The 22,134-nt window shown below is 51.5% G+C and overlaps 1 protein-coding gene across 2 annotated transcripts in view; it reads right to left on the bottom strand.

The window, feature by feature from the left end:
• MAF1 (MAF1 negative regulator of RNA polymerase III) overlaps positions 1-22,134 on the bottom strand; it is a 230,839-nt gene that overhangs the window by 38,580 nt on the left and 170,125 nt on the right. The window contains exons 6-7 of one of the 2 annotated variants that reach the window (XR_013610438.1): positions 20,606-21,193; positions 19,260-20,403 (exon numbers count right to left, since the gene is read on the bottom strand). Coding sequence is in view for 1 of the 2 variants with exons in the window: in XM_078686530.1 (XP_078542656.1) it covers positions 21,074-21,193 (120 nt within the window). In the remaining variant the exon portion in view is untranslated. Of the gene's footprint in view, positions 1-19,259; positions 20,404-20,605; positions 21,194-22,134 lie in introns of those variants that run through there. The other variant, XM_078686530.1, reaches the window with a different exon arrangement.

Raw genomic sequence — 22,134 nt, forward strand, 5'->3', positions numbered from 1 at the left:
AGTTATATTCATTTTTTTCCAGTTCCTGAACCAGGCCGTAGTTCTATTCACATGGTCTTTTGTGATGGGCACCCAGATTTAAAAATGTATTAGATAATGGTCGGACCAGGGAATAGGAGTTGCGGACTCGCACCGTAAGTTGTTAAAATTAGCAAAAATCAGATCCAGTAGGTGACCTGCTACGTGTGTAGGGCCTTCGTTCCATAACTGGATATTAAGTGCTTCTAAGGCTGAAAGAAGGTTAAGGTTCATGGAGCAATTACGGACCTCCAGGTGCAAGTTGAGGTCACCCAAGATGGAGAACATGGATGTTTCCATCAGGAAAGGTGAAATAAATTAGGAGAAAGCCTCCACCCAATCTCCTGCCGCCCCTGGTGGTCTATATATCAGTATGCCGGTAAATGTGATTTGAGGTGTGAGGCTCAGTTTAAAGAGACCGGCTTCACAGTTGGCCATATTGAGATCTTCCCAAGTACATTTAAAAATGTTCTTAAAAATAATTCCGATTCCGCCCCCACTTTGATTCGGCTGATCCTTCCGCACCAACGTGTAATTTGGGTGAAGGGCCGTGGCAAGGTCTGGCCAAGAACTGGCATTTAGCCAGATTTCCGTCAGGAATATCGCATCAGGCGACTGGTCTGTTAGCAAATTAAATAGGTCTTCTTTGTTTGGGGAGGGATCTACAGTTGGTGCTAATAAAACTGAAATTCCTAACATTAGCTCTTGTCTCATTTTCCATGCCTGCAAAATCCCGTTTCCCCTGTTATTCCTAACTGGAGGTGTGAGGAGGAGAAGTTTCATTTGGGGCAGGGGCAGAGGGGAAGCAGGGTCTTCTAAAGAAAGAAACTTACAGTTTGTATGGTGATTTGCCCTGGTTTTGAGCAGACAGTCGCGGGAGTAGGTCTGAGCTTTAGTGATATGGACAGGGTGGGTGGCCCCTGGTCCCTGCCGGTCGCGGACGGGCGCAGACTGGCTTGCCTTTGGCGCGTCCGCTGCGCGACGTGCCCATGACCGTCTAAATAGAGTTCCAGCAGTGTTGGTCCCGCCTCCCGACCTCTAACCCATGACTCAGTCCCTGTCCCGCCTTCACTCCCTCCACATCAAGCGGGAAAAACCCGTGGTGGACCGGGGAGCCGGCGGACAGGACAGCGGGTGCAACAAGGCAGTAAGTGGCAATGAAAAAGCTTTAAAATTATTAAAAACAATTAAAAGCGTTTACGGAGCAGCGCTATTTAAAAAATAGGTCCACAATACTTTAAAAGGTTTGGCGTGATAGCCTGTGTGCAAATGGCAAGATTAGGGTTGAATCTGATGGGAAAACATTCTTTGAAACGCCGGGAGACGCACAAGGGAGACGCACAAGATTGGCTAGAAGGATGGAGACCAGCGCGAGGACCCAAAAACAGAATGCGCTCGCTGCCCGCCGAGAAACATACGGATAGAACTCAATGAGAAGACGTACCGCCGCGGACTGGCACTAAAAAGACTCTTAAGGGACAAGCACGATAGTGGAAGCACCAGCTAATGAACTACTGTAAGACATTTGAGACTCCGAAAAGAACCATTGGCTGAACACTGTTACACGAGATAGATGTCACCCGTGAAATGGATTTGGGCCGGGACATTCGATTTACGAACCTTGATCATGGGGTTGGGGCCCTCCAGGTAGGATCTAACAGACGGGGGCAGCACGGAATGGACTGTTGTGTAGGGGGGGCTTTGTTCTGACCATGGAAGACTCCCCTCCATGAATGTTGTGGTTTATCTGGGAATCTAAGCGCTCTGCTCAGTTAGGGGGGCGGCAGTTTTAGAACCGCCGGGTAGGGAGGCAGGGTGGGGGGTTCGGGGATGTTATGTTTTTCTTGTTAACGTATCTCTACTAAGGCAATGGTTGACAACTGTACAATGTGCTCTGTTAGACCTGGGCTTACCAGTCTACATAGGGTAGCATAACACAGAGTGGCAAGACCTATCCCCAAAGCAATTATGTTGCACCTGCGTCACACTCACACAGTAAGCCGGCGTCCATCCACTAAAAATGACACTACACCAGATTAGAAAAATACAGTTCGCTTGATAAAAGTTCTCTAGAAAGTCTTTCCCTGGCAGGCAGGGGGTTGTTTACATATAACAAGCACTTTCACATTTGTTTTTCTGGTTTCAATAGGACTTCATTACATTTGATTCTCAGTACCTTGGTAACCACCTCAACTCCCAGAAGCTAGAGGCACAATTCATGAACATTTGGGCACATTCGTTACCTCCCTTTTTATAATCTCAAACATTACATTTACAGAATTTGGATTACTTTTCCCCCTCTCTCGGCGGATACGTATAGGCAGAAATTTCCAGCAAAACCCAATATTTGAATAGTTCGTTTGCAAGACTGAAAACAGATTTACTTCAGAAAGGTTCCAGTCAAAGTACTACAAGTAGCGGTTTATTTAAGTTCAGGGTATCCGTTTATCCAATATTTGGCTCCCCTGGTCTATGGATCAGCTTCCTTCAGACATCCCCAAAGTATATCTCCCTCGCCACTCTTAATGATAATGCTTCGGTTTCAGTTTCCTTCCCCAGCCCGGATCCCAGCTTACTTGTGGTCTTCAGATTGAAGTTCAGTTATTCCGGGCAGCCGACAGGCTACGCGTAAAGCGCACACTTCTCCCTCCCCAGCTGAGGCCAAAGCACTTATCGGGCCTGCACGGGGAAGGAGACACTACCGTTGACCGAGGAGGCAGGACTGGGTGAGGCCTCCCAAGAGCCAGTTCCTCACACCAAAGCAGATGCGAGAGAATGAGTCTGCGCACGGGAAGCGCGTCTATGATTCGGCGCCGCCTCCTCAGAGTAGCTGACAGGAACTCCTCTGCGCCTGCGCCAGGGGGGGGGGGGGGGGGGGGGGGGGGAAAGAAAACACGATCCGTCGGTGCTGCCCCCTCAGCGAAACTCCACAGACGCAGCAGCTGCTTCGCGCTCAGTTCACCTCTCGCTCCCCACCTCTGGACAGAGATGCCTCACTCCTCACGGACTATCTCCTCTCGTGGGCCCAGGTCCGATGCTGCCAGACACGCTAACCCCTCCCCACACTACCGCAGAACTTCAATTATTCTGTCGGAAAGGAGGAACTCCACTGCCGGTCTCCCTACTTCACTGGTAAGTTTGGCCGGGTTTCCAGTCCACCACCCCTCTAGGGATTCTACCGCTGGGCGGACACTGGGGGAAATGACAGAGGGGTTTTCGTTCCCTAGCTGGCCCTTAGGACAGTAAGCTCTCCTGCGGTGCGACAATGCAGCTCCGGTCAAGCAGTTTAGGCTGCACAGTTTCTCTGGTGGGGATCAAGGAGGATAAAAGCTCCCTGCTAGATCCCGTTGGTCATCAGGACACAGTTCCTCAAATTGATAGCTTGGCAGGGTCAGGTCTTGAGGCAAGGGGCTAGGATAGCCACAGGGAAGCAACCCCAAGGAGAAGTCAATCCCACTAGCGCTCTAAACCCCTGAGCCACAGCCTATACTCCAGCAAGTTCTCAGGTCACACAAAATGGCCGCCCAGGTACCGGCCTTTTATACCCCTGGACCCCGAGGTTCCAGAGTGGACCAGAAGGTTCCAGAACCTCTTCACTAGTCTATGGGCCAGTCCCTGAGGTAAAATTCCTTGTCAGCTGGCAGCCACCATTTTGTGTCTCTGTAATCACCACTTCTGAAAAGTGCGACAAGGCCTCAAAAAGTTATAAGGACAAGGTAGCATCTAACCCCCAGGACATCACCAAAAAATCTCAGTGGACATAAAAAGGCGAAAGGAGTTAGGAGGCAAAAAGGGAACAAAAATAAATAAATAAGTAGAAGGGACCACCCAAAGGGCTGACAGGTCTAACATGCTCATACACATGGCATGCACCTTTGCTGACACCACAAACAGCATCTTCAGCTCTGTGACCGTATATCACACATACTATGGCACGACGTGAAGATCAGGACGCTAACAAATAGTTTTCTTACCTGTCGGTGTAGTTTTGCAGCTTGAAGATCTTTCTGGATTCACTATGCTGTGCATTATTCCGCGGTCTTGTGGTTGGGTCCGGATTCGTAGTCTTTTCTTTGGTTTTTTTTTTCGTAGCCCAGGTGGGCGTCGGCGTCACACCCCCTTGGGTCTATTTCCGGTGACGTCGGCATGCTTCCTGCGGAAGCTCCCACTCTTGGGCGCCATCTTCGGGTTCTTTTTTTCTGTGTTTCTTTCGTTTCCGAAGTAATAGCAATGTTCTATTTAGTTGATATTTTACAGCTTTGTACTTTTAAAAGTCCTTTCTTTTTTGTTAACCACCTCTTCTCTCTCCAGCCTCATCTTTCTGGCGGAGGTGGGTGGGTTCGCTAGTGAATTCAGAAAGATCTTCAAGCTGCAAAACTACACCGACAGGTAAGAAAACTATTCGTTTTGCAGCGTGAATCTTTCTGGATTCACTATGCGGTGCATAGATTTTGTAGCGGTTTCTCATCTCTGTGGCGGCTGGGTGGAAGATGAGCGTTGGGTGTTGAATATGTGCTGTAGCACCTTCTGTCCAACTTGAGCTTCCTTGTTCATTTGTATATCCACACAGTAGTGCTTCGTGAACGTGTGCACCGAAGCCCATGTTGCCGCCAGGCATATGTCCTCTATGGGTGTGTTAGCCAGGAAGGCTATTGTAGCGCCCTTCTTCCTAGTGGAGTGGGCACGTGTCCCCTCTGCCAGCTCTTGTCCTGCACGCTTGTGGCAGAGTTGAATTGTCTGTGCGATCCATCGTGCAATGGTCTTTTTGGTTACTGCTTTCCCCATGAAGCTGTTTGCGAATGACACAAAGAACTGTTTTGTTTTCCTGTGTCCCTTCGTCCTTTCAATGTAGTGCATGACTGCCCTTCTGGCGTCCAGGGTGTGCAGAGCTCGCTCTGCGCTAGTTGTTGGTTTTTGGAAAAAACTCGGTAACTGTATAGACTGGTTCATGTGAAATTTGGATACCACCTTCGGCATGAAGTGTGGGTCAGTCCTCATTACAACTCTATCATTGTGTATTTGTATGTAGGGTTCTTGTAGCGTCAGCGCTTGAAGCTCGCTTACTCTGCGTAAAGACGTTATTGCAACCAGGAAGGCTGTTTTCATAGTTAGCATCTTTAGGGAGGCCTTGTGAAGTGGTTCAAAGGGCTCTTTCATGAGTTCCGTTAGGACTGTGTTCAAGTTCCATGCAGGTGGCGGCACCCGCTTGGGTGGTGCGATCCTTTTCGCTCCTTCTAGGAATCTCTTCACCACCTGTGATGTGAAGAAACTCCTGCACGTTTCTCCCCTTGTGTAGGCGACTATCGCTGCCAAGTGAACTCTTAAAGAGGATGAGCTAAGGTTCTTCTCCAGCAAGTGCGTCAGGTACCTTAGCACTGTGGAGTCCCTCTTCATTTTATTTTGAAGTCTTTCTTGTCTGCACCATATTGTGAATCTTTTCCATTTCGCAACGTAGCACTTCCGAGTGCTGGGCCTTCGTGCCTCCCGAAGGACCCTCAGGGTGCTTTCTGGCAGTCTCAAATGTGCGAACTCTATGTTCTCAGGAGCCACGCTACTAGGCTCATGTTCTCTGGCTCTGGATGTAGTACCTCTCCGTTCTGCATGGAGAGTAGGTCTTTCCTCCTGCTGAATCTGTGGGGTGCACACTGTCATCTCCATGATCTGCGAGTACCATGTCTGCCTCGCCCACTGTGGTGCGACCAGTATCAGTGTCATGTTGCTCGCTCTGCACTTGCTCAGCACTCTGTGCATCAGAGGTATCGGGGGAAAGGCGTAAGCAAATGTCCTTGACCAATCTATCCATAGGGCATTCCCCAGTGACCCCTCCTCGGGCTGCCTGGATGCAAAGTTTTGGCATTTTGCATTCTGGCGTGTGGCAAACAGGTCCAGCGATGGTGTCCCCCATCTGTCGAACAGGCACCTTGTCTCCTGAGCATTGAGCTCCCACTCGTGGGATGCCGATGTCTGCCTGCTGAGCCAATCGGCTTGTATGTTGTCCTTCCCTGGTAGGTGTATGGCTAGCAGGTCTATCTTGAGAGGGATGGCCCATCTCCATATCTCCTGCGCCAGCGTTGAAAGCGGGGCTGACTGTGTGCCCCCCTGCTTGTTGATGTAGAACATCGCAGTGGTGTTGTCTGTTTGTATCAACACCTTGTGTTTGTACAGTCTTGTTTGAAAGGCTTTCAGTGCAAGGAAGATGGTCTTCAATTCTAGGTAATTGATGTGCTTTGCCGCATCTGTTGGCGTCCACAGTCCCCTCACCTTGAGCTCCTCCATGTGAGCGCCCCATCCCTTCAGGGATGCGTCTGTGGTGATGGTCACTGTTGGCGTTGGGGGCGTTAGAGGCTTTCCCCTTGTTATGTTCTCCATGGTCCACCATGCTATCTCCTACTGCACTGCGTGCGTTCCAACCACTAGATCCTCCCAACCGCCTGTAGCTTGTGACCATTGCACCTGTAGCCATTCTTGAATGGGTCTCATGTGGAGTCGTACATTTGGTACCAGGTGGATGCATGATGCCATCATGCCCATGATCTTGCTCGCAGTCCTCACTGTCCGAGCTTGTCCCTTCCGGTAGAGGCGAGTTTCCTTCACCAGCGCCCTCGTCTCGCTGGGGAACACCTTGCCCTGTAAGGTGTTGATCTGTGCTCCCAGGAAGATCTTGACTTGTTCCGGCTCCATTGATTTCTTCCAATGGATGGAGAACCCCAGGCTTATGAGCGTGCTCGCCACTGTATGTGCGTGCTGCTTGCATTTCTGGTATGAGTTTGCTTTCACCAGCCAGTCGTCCAGGTAAGGGTATACATGTATTCCTTGCCTTCGTAGGTGCGCTGCGACTGCTGCGAGGCACTTTGTGAAAACTCTTGGTGCTGATTTTAGTCCGAAGGCCAGTGTCGTGAACTGGTAGTGGCTTTCTCCAATGGTGAACCTGAGCATGTGTTTGTGCTTTCTGTTCATTGGGATGTGCAGGTAGGCGTCTTTGAGGTCTATTGTGACCATGAACTCCCCGGTCTGCAATTGTGGGAGCACCTCTTGCAGGGAGGTCATTTTGAATGTTAGCGTTCTTATGAATTTGTTCAGGAACCGTAAGTCCAGAATGGGTCTCATTGTCTCGTCTACCTTTGGTACCAGGAAGTATGTTGAGTATATTCCTGTGTTTCTTTCCTTCAAGGGTACCCGTTCTATGGCCTGCTTCCGCAGGAGTTCCTTTGCCTCCTCCTGAAGACACTGCAGCTGCTTGCTTGCTAGTGTTTTTCTTTTTGGTTTTCTGCTTGTTGGCCTCCCCTCCAACTCTATGCAGTATCCGAATTGGATAATGTTGAGGATCCATTTGTCTGATGAGATTTCTCTCCATTTCTGGAGGTAAAATCTTAATCTTCCTCCCACTGGGGTTATGTGGTCGTAGGTGTCTATTTTGTCCTGACCCCTCTGTACGTGCTGCCCCTTGGGATCTTTTCTGTGGGCGGGCACATGTAGTTTTTTGAAGTCATTTAGAGGCGGGCTGCTGCCCCCCTCTTCTATTTTGTCCCCGTCCATTTCTCCCTCGAAAGGACTGGCCTCTTTGTTGGTACTGCCAGGACTGCTTCTGCTGACCATGCTGAGCCTGCGAGTCTGCCTGGTGCGTTTGCTGGAAAGCCTGGTGTGATGTACCTGGCTGGTTTCCGCCTCTCCTGCCGAGCTTCCGTGACGGGGTGCCCCTCTTGATCCCTCTGAACTGCAATGCTCCCATGGATCTTGCTGTTTCGTTATCTTTTTTCAGTTGACTGAGCGTTTCATCAACTGTTGTTCCGAAAAGCGTGTTGCCGTTGAACGGTGTGTTCAGGATGCTGTGTTGCACCTCCGGTTTGAAACCTGAGATCCTGAGCCAGGCGTGCCTCCTTTCCGTGACACCCATCATCATGAGCCTGCTGGCGGTGTCTGCCCCATCCAGGGCCGTCTTAAGGCAAGAATTTGCCGCATTTTTTCCTTCTTCAACCAGCTTTTCGGCCTTCTGCCTGGCATCCTGGGGCAGGTCCTTCACCAACTGCCCCAGCCCTTCCATGATCTGGTACATGTGCCTGTTTATCAGGGCGTTGGAATTAGCCATGCGCCAGTGGGTTGCGGCATTCCGTTCGATCCTTCTGCCCACCAGATCCATCCTTTTGCTCTCCTTATCTGGTGGCGGACCAGAGGTAGTGGGTACGTTAGCCCTCCTCCTTGCTGTGGCCGTGATAATGGAGTCTGCGGAGACCGTGCCCTGAATGTAGGCCGGGTCCTTTGTGGAATGTTTGTACTTCTTCTCAGTTCTGGGAGTTACTGCCTTGCATGTTGCGGGTTCCCTGAATGCCTCCTTCCCCTGAGCCAAGACGCTTTCGAGCATTGGAAGGAACTGGCTCCTCGTTTGTGTTGGGAGCAATGTCTCCAGAAGGAAGTCTGCTTTCTGCTTCTCTTCGTCGAGCTTGAGCTTGAAAGCTGCTGCGGCAGATTGTATCACCGAGTTGTAGGCCCCGATGTCGTCCGGCGGCGAGGGCCTCGAGGGGTAAGTGTCGACCACCTCCTCCGGGCTGTCTGTGTCGACATCTATGTAATCTACCTCCTGTAGGTCAGAGGGTGCCGACTCGGTGTCCGTCCTGCTTTCCTCTTCCTCCCAATAGTTGTAACTATCGTAGGGATTCTCGTACTCCTCCTGGTCGTCGACCACCTCGACGTCCTGGTCTTCTTCCTCGGCGACTTCGGCGATCTCTTCTTCCTCCTCGACCGCCTCCACCACCGGTGGCTTGGTCTTGTGAGGGATCGTGAAGGCTTTCATCTTTGCATCGAAATCTTTCTTCCGCTGCATGATGTTCTCCATTTCGGCCTCGAGGCGCCTTCTCTCCTTCTCCATCTCGGCCGCGTGTTCCGCGTCGGATGGGTCGGCCGTTCTTTTCGGCGGATGGCTCGGCGCCGTGCCTTTCGGTGTCAAAGTTTGACGTCGAACCGGATTTTGGGTCTCTGGTCGTCGTCAGTTTTGGGTCTTTCTCCCTCGGCGTCGATCGATCCTTTTCGGGGACGATTTGATGTTTTCTGCTGTATCAGCAGCTCTCGGGGCCGGGGACTCCTTCTCGGAGGATCCGCTGGGCCTGGGAGTAGTCGCGGACGCCGCCTTTTTTGGCGTCGGCGCTTTCGGGGTCTTGCCCTCGATTTTTTTAGACTCAGAGTCTCTCGGGTTCTTGGGGGCCGAAGAGTCTCCTACCTTGTCAGAAGTCTTCGTGTAATCGGTCTCTATGACCGTGTAGCTGTCGTCTTCGGCGGCAGCGTTGTCTTCTTCCTCGGAGGACATCCCCAGCTCGTAGAGGTACGGAGTCGGGGCCTTCCCCTGCAGGGTGGCGTGCTACCCTCTGCCTCTCTCTCACACGAAGGGTCTTCGGGGCGAAGGCGGAACAGGCGTTGCAGTCTCCGCTTTCGTGGTTCACCGGTAGGCAAAGGTTGCATACCGGGTGCTGGTCCTACTGCGCGTACTTGTGGTGGCAGTTACGGCAGAACTTGAACTGCGTGTTGTCCATCATCAAGCATCCAGGGCCTCCCTGATCGCGTGTTCGTCGACGGTCGCCGAGGATCTCGATGAAAAACGCTTTCTCCTTGCTGACTGTTCGTCGATGAAGTCCCCTGGAGTCTTCAGATGACTTCTCCTCGTCTTTTCTGTATTTTCTCTTTTTTCTTTCTCCAAAAATGTCTGGAGCCCAAACGGGAACGATCCAGACCCGACCGCGGAAAAAAAGAATCTGAAGATGGCGCCCAAGAGTGGGAGCTTCCGCAGGAAGCATGCAGACGTCACCGGAAATACACCCAAGGGGGTGTGACGCCGACGCCCACCTGGGCTACGAAAAAAAACAAAAAAAAAAGAAGAAGAAAAGACTACGAATCCGGACCCAACCACAAGACCGCGGAATAATGCACAGCATAGTGAATCCAGAAAGATTCACGCTGCAAAACTCAGACGCCACGATCACTAGGCACTCCCCTGTCCGTGATATCGTGGAATGTGAATGGACTAGGGCATAAGATTAAAAGGGGGCTGGTTCTTCAATATTTAAAAAGGAAAGGCCCTACGGTAGTATTACTCCAGATGACACATCTAGTGGGCACGGCCTGTAAGGCGTTGGACCGTTGGGGGTTCAAAATGGTTGCTCACCGGAATTCACATCTGGGTCCCGGGGAGTGGGTATCCTGGTACATAAGAGCTCGCCTTTGATGGTATAGAGGACTTGTACTGACGATCAGGGTAGATTTGTTGCAATAGCGTGTCAATGGGAGGGACGGATGTAAAATATGGTCTCGGTGTATGTCCCCCCGGCACTTCATCATACGGCCTTTCAGGATCTTGGGAGGTTCCTACTGGACCTCCCTGATGGGGAACTGAACATAAGCGGAGGCTTAAACGCCGTAATGGAGGCTACCAAGGACCGACGGCCGAGTAGAGACACAAATAAGTCTAATCAGGCTCTGATGGAATTTGTGGATGCAATGGGGCTGACCGATATTTGGAGAGTTAAACACCCTACACTTTCACTCTTAAGTACACAACTGCCTTTCCCGAATAGACTATACTGACTAGCAATAACCCCAGAGAGGATAAGTGAAGTGGTACACTTACCGAGAGGCATTTCATATCACTCGCCTATACAAATCCTATACACCGCACAGATTCCTGGGAGGAGGAGAATTTTTCCGCTCTACCTGGGATACCTGAAAGACCCTAAGATGGCCAAGGCCCTAGCGAAGTCCACTGAACCATACTTTACAGAGAACACACAATCGGTGGATTCGCCGGGCAGTGTATGGAAGGTATACAAGTCAGTGATAAGGGGCAAAGACATCTCGGTCATCACCAATCATAAACAAGCATTTACAATGCAATGGTCTCGGCATTATTAAAGGTAGAGCTATTGGCATTGCTCATGACTTTTTTTTTTTTTATCTTAAATAAATGGCATTGTCATTTACATTGCCAATAGCTTAATCGTTAAATAAATGGCATTGTCATTTGCAATGCCAAATAGGTTAATCACTCGCAAATGCATGACCTATTGCAGAGATGGAGAGAGAGATGGAGAGAGGGCAGGAGGGAGAGGGAGGGCAGGAGGGAGAGGGAGGGCAGGAGGGAGAGGGAGGGCAGGAGGGAGAGGGAGGGAGAGGGAGGGCAGGTGGGAGTGGGAGGGTATGATGGAGAGGGAGGGCTGGATGGATAGAGAGATGGAGAGGGAGGGCAGGAGGTAGAGGGAGGGCATGATGGAGAAGGAGGGCGAGGGAGGGCAGGATGGAGAGGGAGGGCAGGAGGGAGGGCAGGATGGAGAGGGAGGGCAGGAGGGAGAGAGAGATGGAGAGGGAGCACAGGAGGGAGAGGGAGCACAGGAGGGAGAGGGATACACACGGGCTGATTTAAACCTACACAAAACAATGCCTCACATTTCTGGTCTGAGGATAATCCCTCGGGAACTCAGGTGGCTTTTGTTTATTCGTCATTACTAAAAGGACGACACCAGAATATGTGAGTAAGAGTTTCATGTGCAGTATCTTAATGTGAACCGCTCCTTTTATTCTTGATTTCAGTGACATCTTATTTCTCCTTCAATCAGCATTAATTATTGCCGAAAGATGTTTTTTTAATGAAAGAGTTTACTTGTTTCACAAAGTACTTTGGCCCCATTAAAATAACTTGCAGACAACTTCCTAAAAACGAGTTTTCATATGCTTATTCTGAGAAAAATATCTTAAAGGTTACCTGGCAGTGAGGAGGCCCGGGACCTTTGAAGTTCTGCCGGATTGAGAGCCCTGCACTTGAGTACGGCCGTGCGGCCAGGGACAGTGGCCTGCCGACAGCCGGCTCGTTCTGCCTCTTCGTCTCTTCTTCGCCAAACGTGCAGGCCTATTGGGGGCTCGGTGGTCTTTTCGGGACACACGGGGGGCGGCCTATGCTCCCGCTATTGTTTGGGGGTCTATTGTGAGTGGCTCCATGACGGGCTCCGGGGCATGTGCGACGGTTGTGGTGGTGGCTCCGGGACCCTTGGGTTCCATATCGGGCCCGGAGCCCTGTTTAAACAAAATAGATAAAATGAAACCCCCGGAGCCCCGTGGTGCTCCATGCAGAGCTACGGGGTGTTGAGGGCTCCTGCGCACCCGTTGCGAAGTAGTAGGGCTCGAAGTCCCGTTTTAAATACAAAGCCCCGGAGCCCCGCTGGGCGCCATGCGGGCTCCGTGGCATGTACAGCGGTTGTGGGGTCTCCGTGGTGGTGCTCTTGGGCTCTAGGCCCCGTTTTAAAAAAAAATTTAAACCCCGGAGCCTGAGGTGATCCATGCGGGGTTTTGAGGCGGCGTTAGAGGCTCCTGTGCCCCCGTTGCGGCGTGGTAGGTGTGAGAAGTTGGCCTGATATATGATGCTCACTAGTTCTAGTGATCACCTTGTATCAGTCCAAACAACCCTTATGGTGATTGGTTGTAAGTCAACCTTATAGACCAGCTATCCTAATGGTAGCATGGACAAAGCAGCCTTAGGCTAAACTCTTTTGGCATGTGAAGCCAGCTGTTTTACCACAATATAACCCCTTGAATACCAGATGAAAGGACACCACACAGGTTGCTATGAAAATAAACAATATATTTATTAATAACAAACACCTCTGAACTCTTTATGAGGTCAGAGGGCTAAGCACATGACAATCTCTTAGGAAAAATACGATAAGTTGCACGAAATTACAATGGCGCCCTAGGGGCACGACAAACCATATACTAAGTAAGTGGAATGTGAAAGTCGATAGAAGGAATGGAGCTGTCCAGAGGCTGGAGGTTCGCTAGGACTACACTATCTTCACCTTAGGTAAGTAATAGGAGGCCCACGGAACGCGTGTGCAGAGTGTGAACTCACACGCGAGATGCGTAACAACGTCTATGGACAGTACAGTTCAAGTTAAAGGTGAGTACGGACAATCCTGACTAGTTAGGACTAAAACGACTGTGGATCTGGACACTAGGACAGTTAAACTACCCTTGAGCACCGAAATGCTCTTGTTACCTCACCCACGGGCTGCGGGTGCATAAGTGTCAAAGTGCGTCGGGTTCTCGCGTTGAAGTCTATGGAGCCTGAAAAAAAATATGCTGCAGGCGACCAGGAGGAAGATGTCTGGTGCAATCCAAGGGTGGATTGGTGAAGGAGACCTGAAAGCAGAGGGGACAATGTTCACAGTCACTAGCCAGTTACCGGTGTGGAACCAGGAAGGAACCAGATATCGTTGTCGCGATCAGGTGAAGAGTGGACGCTTGACTCTGCAGCCATGTGGACCAGGAGGTGTCTTCGACGACCAGGATGGAGGCACGAGCTGTCCCACGCAGGCTCTCGCTGTCGGCGGTGTTGGATCCGGAATCTGCGTCAACAGGCCTTGGCAAAGGCAACCCACGCGGTGAGTGAAGAAAGCATCTGGTGCGGACTAGGAGAGTCCGGGGTGCCCCTCTTTTGGAAGGGAGCAAGGGCCAGTCTGGAGCAACCAGACCAGCAGTGAAAATTCAAAGGTTCATCGTCTAGGAGGCCACTAGCCAGCCGGCAAGTGACCAGACAACGCGTCGAGCAGGAACCAAGCAGAAGGCCCCCACGCAGATCTCGTGGATGCTGGAGGGCTGATCTTCGGTGCAGGGGCTGCTCGGGGCTGGGGCTTCTCAGTCCCCAAAGCACTTGGTTGAGTTTACCTCGGGAGTCGTGCTGGAAGCGAAGTGCAGTTTCTTCCAAGATGGCCGGTCCCACGTGTCTCGTCGCACCCACGGGTCTCAGCTTTGCTGCAGATGTGAGTGGAGGTCGGAGAGGTCTGGGAATCCGGGTCTCGTCGGGCTCTGAAGTCTGGATCCTCGAGGGAAGACAACAACGGGAAGCCGCTGGACGCTTGATGGTGCCTGCTTGTGCAGGGTGGACACTCCTTGCCCACAAGGGAGATTCTTCAGTCTTCTGTGGAGCAGAACGTCGAAGGCCAGAGTTTCTTCTTGTTGAATAGTTCAGGATAATCTAATTTGGAATGGGACCAGCCCCTACCTTTATTCTCCTAAAGGGGGCTGCACTACTGACTAGGTTCCTCCCCTGGGTGGGACCAGGAAGGGGGGTGGTTACACCCCCTATCCTTTGTCCGGTTTCGCGCCAGAGCTGGGGCACGGATGCCCCAGCAACTGGTTTGAACCGGTGTATGCACAGGACACCTTGTGTGCCCCAGGCATGTCTCATTCCTTTCAGGCCTCCCTACCTCAATACACAAAATCCTGTCTGGGTTGGTGCTAGCACCTCCCAAGGCAGGAAACCCTTTGTCCAAGCCACCCTCGCTGGAAGGACTCCCAGCAGCAGGAGGTCAGACTGGTGTCTGTGGTGGCAGCATCCATTTTGTGATGCCAAGGCTCGAGTTAACTTTAACCGGGGTTCACAGTTACATACATGTAGTGTCCCTCTAGAAGGGTGGAATGCTACCCCCGTTGCCAGAATTGGCGAGGGGGTAGTATTCCAAATCGTATGACACCTTACTCGACATGTTTTGATAATGTTATACCAGAGTTAGATTTAACAGCGAGGATTATAATGTACTTAAGAGTATATGGTATAGCATTATCATGGAACAGCTATTAGGACTTGGTTCCGCAAGCTGCAAACGGGCTCAGCTCATGCCAGAGCACCATCTCACATAATTCCAAGCACTCTGCCTTCAGGATTGGTAAGGCCTTCCATAGGAGTGACTGATAGGAATATATGTGTCCATTTTAGGGTTAGATATAGGTATACTATATCTACAGCAAAGGGTGTTTACACCACCTTGCCCCAGCTGTCATGCAGCCAGTTGTGTCAGATTTAGATGGCCAGCCATGGGTGGCATAATACATGCTTCAGCCCCTGGTAGACCCTGAGTACACCTATGCACTGGGTACCTAAGGTACACTGTACAGGGACTGATAAGGTGGCCCAGTACCAATTGGTAAATGCACCTAAAGTACATGGTTGTCAATTTAGAGAGAGAACAGCTAGGCTGTGGGTCTGATTAGCAGGCCCACAGCCAGGGAAAGTCGTAAACCAGTGAAGCAAAAAGCAAAAATCTGGGGTGACCATAGGATTGCAGAACCCACTCTCCTACAGTTTAGAAGAGAGGGCCTGGAGCTCACTCACTCTCCTGGCAGAGATGATGGCAACCAGGAATGCAGTCTTAAGGGTAAGAAGACGAAGAGGACAGTTATGAAGTGGATCGAAAGGAGCGCACCTCAGAAAAGTGAAAACAAGGTTCAAGTCCCACTGAGGCATCACGAAAGGAACAGGAGGGAACATATGAGTGATGCCCTTCAAAAAACCTATTTACAACTGGGGACTTGAACAAAGAGGGCTGATCAGGGAGCCTTAAGAAGGCGGAAATGGCAGAAAGGTAGCCCTTGATAGTGCCCAGAGCAGAGCAAGAGAGAAGAAAGAAGAACCTCAGAAAGAGGGGCGGAGAGAGGATCCACAGCCTTTGCTGTGCACCATGCCACAAATCTGTTCCAGCTGCAGGCATATACCGTTTTTGTGGAGGGACGCCTGGCTGCCAGAATCACATCACAGACTTCAGGAGGCAAGTCAAATGGCCTCAATTGTCGCCGCTCAATCTCCAAGCATGGAGGTGGAGACTGGACATGTTCGGGTGGAGGACCGTCCCCTGCTGCTGTGACAGAAGGTCCCCCTGAAGAGGCAGACGAATCGGGGGATCGTCTGACATGCTGAGTAGCTTGGGATACCAGTATCTTCGTGCCCAGTCCGGAGCCACAAGGATGACTTTGGCCCGGTCGCGCCTGATCTTCAGCACTCTGGGCAGAAGTGGTATAGGCGGAAAGGCGTACAACAGACCGCAGCTCCACTCGCGGCGAAAAGAGTCTCTGAGCGAGTGCCGCCTTGGAAATTCCAACGCACAGAACTGATGACATTGCGTGTTCTCTTCTGTGGCGAATAGATCTAACCAAGGCTCTCCCCACTGCTGAAAGAGGTCTTGCGCCACGTCAGAGTTCAGACGCCATTTTTGATCCATCATGCACCGACGGCTGAGTTTGTCCGCCCTGGCGTTCAGGGAACCTGCCAGGTGTTAAACCACCAGGGTCACGTCCTGATGTTCCAGCCACTGACCGACGCATAGCCTCCTGGCATAGGGTCCACGACCCCACCCCGCTTGTTGCAGTACCACATGGCGGTGGTGTTGTCCGTGAACACCTGCACTACACTCCCCCGGACAGAGGGGAGGAATGCCTTCTGTGCAAGCCGGATCGCCCGCAGCTCCAGAAGGTTGATGTGGAGCCGGGACTCCGCCGGAGACCAGAGGCCTCTGATCTCTGCCTCTCCCATGTGGCCCCCCCAGCCCTGGAGGGACGCGTCCGCAACAAATACGTGCTCCGGTTGGGGAAGGGAGAGGGATCTGCTGCTGACCCAATCGTGGTCCTCGAGCCACCACTGCAACTGTCTTGCAGTGCCCTCCGAGATCAAGACCTGGTCGGAGAAGTTGCCCTGGTGATGGGCCCACTGAAACTTCAGGTCCCACTTAAGAGCCCGCATCTCCCACCTGGCGTGATGCACCAGAAGGATGCAGAAGGCCATCAGCCCCAGAAGCCGCAGCGTCAACCTGACCGAGACCCAGGATAACGGCTGAAAGATCGGAATCAGAGCCTGAATATCCTGAACCTGCTGTTTGGGAGGATAAACCCGAAACTGCGCTGAGTCTAGAACCGCTCCGATGAAGAGGAGCTTCTGAGAGGGACACAGGTGCGACTTCGTCACATTGATGGAGAACCCCAGCTGGTGCAGGAGGTCGGCCGTAGTCTGGAGGTGGCTGACGACTGTCTGGGGCGAGCCCGCCTTCAACAACCAGTCGTCAAGGTAGGGGAAGACTGAAACCCCTAACCTGCGCAGATGAGCTGCGACCACCGCCATCACTTTCGTGAACACCCGTGGGGTGCTGGTAAGGCCGAAGGGGAGCACGGTAAACTGAAAGTGCTTGTGGCCTACTGCGAACCGCAGGTAACGCCGGCAGGACGGGTATGTGGAAATACACCTCCTGCAAGTCCAACGCTACCATCCAGTCTCTGGGGTCCAGGGCAGCCAAGACCTGAGCCAGAGTCCGCATCTTGAACTTCTCCTTCTGGAGGCAGCCGTTGACGTTCCTGAGGTCCAAGATAGGGTGTAAACCCCCTTTGCCCTTCTTGGGAACCAGAAAGTAGCGGGAATAGCAACCACACTCTACTTCTGGCCCTGAAACGCGCTTGATGGCCCCCTTGGCCAAGAGGGCTGACACTTCCTCCTGCAGAAGTTGCAAGTGATTCCCCCGACACGCGGTGGTACTGCGGTGGCATGGCTGGAGGGGTCGCCTCGAAGGGGAGGGAGTAGCCCCTTCGGACGATTTACAGCACCCACCTGTCTGAAGTGATGGTACGCCAGTGAAGGAGGCGATGGCGGACCATGCCCCCCACTGGCATTAAATGGGCCTGAATGCTCGGACTAGGAGGGCTTTGAGGTGGATGTTGCGGGAGTAGATGTGGACTGGCTACGCCGTTGTCCACTGGCACCGCCACGGCAGTTACCATGCCCGCTGCTGCACTGGATGTTAGACTGCAGTCCGTGGCTGGCAGGACGTGAAGGGGCGCCTCTTCCTTGGCCACGAAAGGAGCGAAAGACAGACTGCTGCTGACACTGCCCCGAGAGGCCCAAGGACTTGCCGTAGCTCTGGAAACATTCAAGCGCATTATCTGCCTTGTCACCAAAGAGGTGGCTGCCATCAAACGGCATGTCCATGATGGTGTTCTGGACAGCGGCCGAAAAGTTGGCGGACCTCAGCCAGGCGTGGCGGCGAACCGCCACGGTAGTTGACATCGCCCTGCCCAGCGAGTCCGTGGTATCCAGTCCACATCGCATAGAGTACCAAGCTGCACCTCGTCCCTCCGCGAGGGCTTGAGCGAGTTTTGCCCGGGCCCCCTCCAGACACTCTGGCAGCACGGCCGCAACCGTATCCCACAGAGAGTGGGTATAACGACCCAAGAGGCAAGCGGTGTTGACTGACCGCAGTCCGCAGCTAAGGGACGAGAAGAGCTTCTTACCAAACTGTTCATACCTCTTGGATTACCGATCAGGGGGAGCAGTCGGGAAATCTGATTGGGGATAACCAGACTCTCGGGGGTGGGGGGGGGGGGGTGGACAGGAAGCTAGGGTCGCCTGGAGCTGGGCCGTGGCACCTGGCGACTTTCCTATCTACAGGGGGGCCTGTAGCGGGCCTTGACCAGGAGCCCAACAGGACGACCATGAGAGCCTCATTAAACTGCAGTAAAGGCTCCGGAGGGCCAGTCTGCGGTTTAAGGACCTTAGTGAGGATGTTAGACCTCACAGTAGCACCGGGGAGCGTAAGCACCAAGGCCTTGGCTGCCCGCGTCAGCACCACACTATAAGCAGCCCCCTCCTCCGTAGGCACGGTAGGAGGGGAGACAAAGCCAGTGTCAGGGGAGGTATCAAGACCACTGGTCTCCCTTAGCTCCTCTGTCCAGTCCTGGAAGGACTGACACTCAAGTGTCAGAGGGTCCTCAGACCCCTCCCAATCCCCTTCATCTCCTGAAACTCAGGGTCAAAGGATGGAGCCCGATCAAAAAAGAAATGCTCTTCAGCCGGCGTCGAATGCGGCGTCGTGCGGGGACGGCGCTGGGGGCGACAACCTGGGGGTCGACGCCGGCGAGGTCGACCAGCGGCGACAAGGATACGGATCCAGCGGGAGCCTGCGGCGTCGAAACCGAAGTAGCTGACGGCGCCGGGGCCGAAGCACCAGACGGCGCCGGAGCACCCGGCCCGCTTGGACTCCCAGTCGGGGCCCAGAGGCACCGCGGGACCCGACGGAGGAGCGAGGGACCTCACGGCCATGAGGAAGGTCTCGATCTCCTCCGGCGTCGCGTTCAGCCCAGGGACCGGCAGGTATGGTGTTGGCCGCATCGCCTGCGGCTCCGGTGTCATCGGAACCCCCGGCCGCGTCGTGTGAGCGTCGTCAGAAGAGCGATGGCGTCTCTTCGACTTCTTGTGCCTCTTACCTGAGGACTTGGAGCCTGATGAATAGTGTCAACTCGTCGAGCTTCGATGACTGTGGCCCCGCGACCGGTCCCTCGACCCCCTCCTGGACCGGGACCTCGAGCGGCGCGGGGCACGACCGGTCGTCGTGGTCGGCCCTAAGGCAATACAGGCACCGGCGGTGGGGATCGGTAACCGACATCAGTCGGTTGCAGTTGGGACAGGGCTTGAACCCGGGCATTCCCTACTGGCACAGAGAGTCGTGATCAAAAAGATCAAAAAGTTTTAGTCAAAAAATGACTAAAATACTGCTTTCTCCGGACCTGCGCTAGCTGGCGCGGAAAAAAGAGGAACGGACGACAGCGTGAGAGGGCGGCGTCTAAGTACTCCGACGACGTTATCCCGACGCCGACGATGGACGTGGAGCCGCAGACGCCTACCGACGCGCAAGGGTACTGCTACGCAAAATTTTCTAACTAACGTGTTTCTTTCAGATACAGTCTTACAACCATGAGCATTTATAGATTAGTAAAACTTTTAAAGTGCATGGTTAACAAAATAAGGTGTCCTGGTGCTAGACACTGATGGGTTTACATTCCCCACCATGGAGGGAGGGGCTGAAAGACATGTCAGCTCAGTCAGTTCTACAGCATCATCCTTCCAAATCCTTTGATGCTGATGTCAATGGGTGACCAGAAGGAGGTTTACTAGTAGTAAGATATTTTCACTGCTGCACAGACAATGAAGCCACCTGTACGAGGAAAATATTGCAGAAAAACGGGTCCTCTTCTGCTGGAGCCTCGAATTGCCTTCTTAAATCAAATGACCAAGGATGTGAGGAATAAACAGGTTACTATTTCTGGATCCCAGGTAAAGACAAAGAGTGCAGCATCTATGGTTTGAAACCTTCGGCATGAATAATCAAAAACAGAAGGAGAAATGTTTATGCTGCACACAGTAAATCATTAAAGATCTGAGGATAACACACTGCTGGAGACCACGGCCTCTAAAAAGCAACGGAAAGGTGAAGCAGAGAAAGCTCAGCAGACACCAGACCTTGTTGGAGCTCGCAGAGAAGATGCAGGTCTAGAGGCAGTCATTGGTAGTCTATATGTTGCATTATATTATAACAGTACCTTTGTTTGGGTGTGTAATTTGCCCACAAATCCTTGCAATCCCTGCTCAAATACTGAAACGGTTTGTTGATCTAATATCACTCTCAACCTCGAAACTGTTATGCAACAAGGCCACTAAAGTGTGGCAAGCAGAGGCCACCACAGAAGGACCCAGAAATGCATCTGAAGTCAATGTAGCAAAGCCAAAGCATACACAAAGGATTTTTTTTGTCGTTTAGCTGTCTTTAGGGAGAGGTGTGGCGCCGCGGCCAGGGCGACTGACGCTGGAATCTGGGGACCACGGTTCGATCCCCGGCTCCGGCGGCAGGTTAGCCCAGCACCATGTGACTCTGGGCAATAGCTCGCTTAATCTTCCCGACGGCCCCCAGCGCCTAGAGACCCTTACGGGTGATTGTGCGCTTTACAAATGTGGACTTTACTTTACTTTTTTAGAGTCTAGTCCCTTTTAAGGCCACACAACAGTCTACTGCAAAGCAGAAAAGTGTTTAACTGCAGGGGCTTGGTCCATTCAATCATCCCCTTTAAGGATCCTGTACAGAGTCTAAAAGATCGATGTTGTGGCATATTAAATGGCAGAAATGAGTGTGGCAAAACCACCCTCCTTAAAAAGAATGCATTAAGGAAATCAGAAATGGATTAAAGAACTTTCCTAAGTGATAAGGAAGGCTACGTTAAACAGTTACATAGGACTTGTCATGAAACAAAAGAAAACAAAAGATTTTATGGAATAAACTTACTATACAGCCACACCAATTCAGGCACACTTCTGCAGTCTCTGATGCCTTAAGAGGTCACTCAAATACAGAATTTCAGACTAGCTAGTAACCTAAAATCTTAGGATTTGTTCTTCATTTAACAAAAAGATTAATTAACTATAGCTTGTAACACTGACCTGATAGAACGACACGTGAAGAAGACAATCCTTTTAAGTTTTTTATTATAGAAAAAGTAGTTGAATGACCAGAGGCTTCCCTCCTCTCCGAAAGGATCAGAGTCCAGATCAGGGTTATAGCTAAAGCAAAGGATAAAACTACATTAACTACATGATGGAGAATAAATGGCATGCAACAATACAATGTGTGAGACCCACAGAATAGTGGAGGATAATTAAAGACTGCACAGAACAGGTAATATAACACCCTTTCAACAAATGCGAAGTTTCCAACTCAGTGAAATGCTTAGATTATAGGTTTTGAGTTTGGTAGCACAAACTTTGCATATTGGCATTTGGAAGTGCTCTAGGCTCCAGCTGGCCAGGTCCCCAGTGCCAGGGCTCTTTCCCAAAAATGTATAAGTTACTTACCTGTAATCCTAGTGCTCTTCCAGGGGCATCCTCATCAAAGTCATAAGCACTGAATTTCCCCGTCCACGTGCAGGGACCACGGAAATAATATAAAATTATATATGTAACTCTCATAAATAGCTCCACATATATGTATGCATATATATCATTTTTTCCTCACACCAATGCAGCCCCAAAACTGAGGCTAAACAATGTAAATAATCATACATGCACTGAATTAGCAATGAAATATAAAACATTATGTCAAATAGCCCTTGAACTCTGTTCTAATGAGCAAAACATTCAAATTCTGAAAATTGCTAATAAATAGACATTGTTAGCCCATAGGTTGCATTGTAAATCAATAGCATAGAAAATGAAATCATTTTCAACAAATATAACTGGCACCGTGCCTTTAAGGCAGCCATGACCCCTGGCTTCCTATCATGCCTCAGGAGTGACAGTTAGGTCAGTTGTTCTTTGCATAACCCCGAAGACAGGGCTCACCAAGAAACTATAAACACATTGATCACATCTCATTTGCCAGGGGAGGATAGTGGGTTGCTTATGACGATGAGGATACCCCTGGAAGAGAACTAGGATTACAGGTAAGTAACTTACCCTTCTCTTCCAGGGGATCCTCATCAATAGTCATAAGCACTGAATAGAAT

Source organism: Lissotriton helveticus, chromosome 4_1 (assembly GCF_964261635.1).
Source record: "Lissotriton helveticus chromosome 4_1, aLisHel1.1, whole genome shotgun sequence".
Taxonomy (NCBI): domain Eukaryota; kingdom Metazoa; phylum Chordata; class Amphibia; order Caudata; family Salamandridae; genus Lissotriton; species Lissotriton helveticus.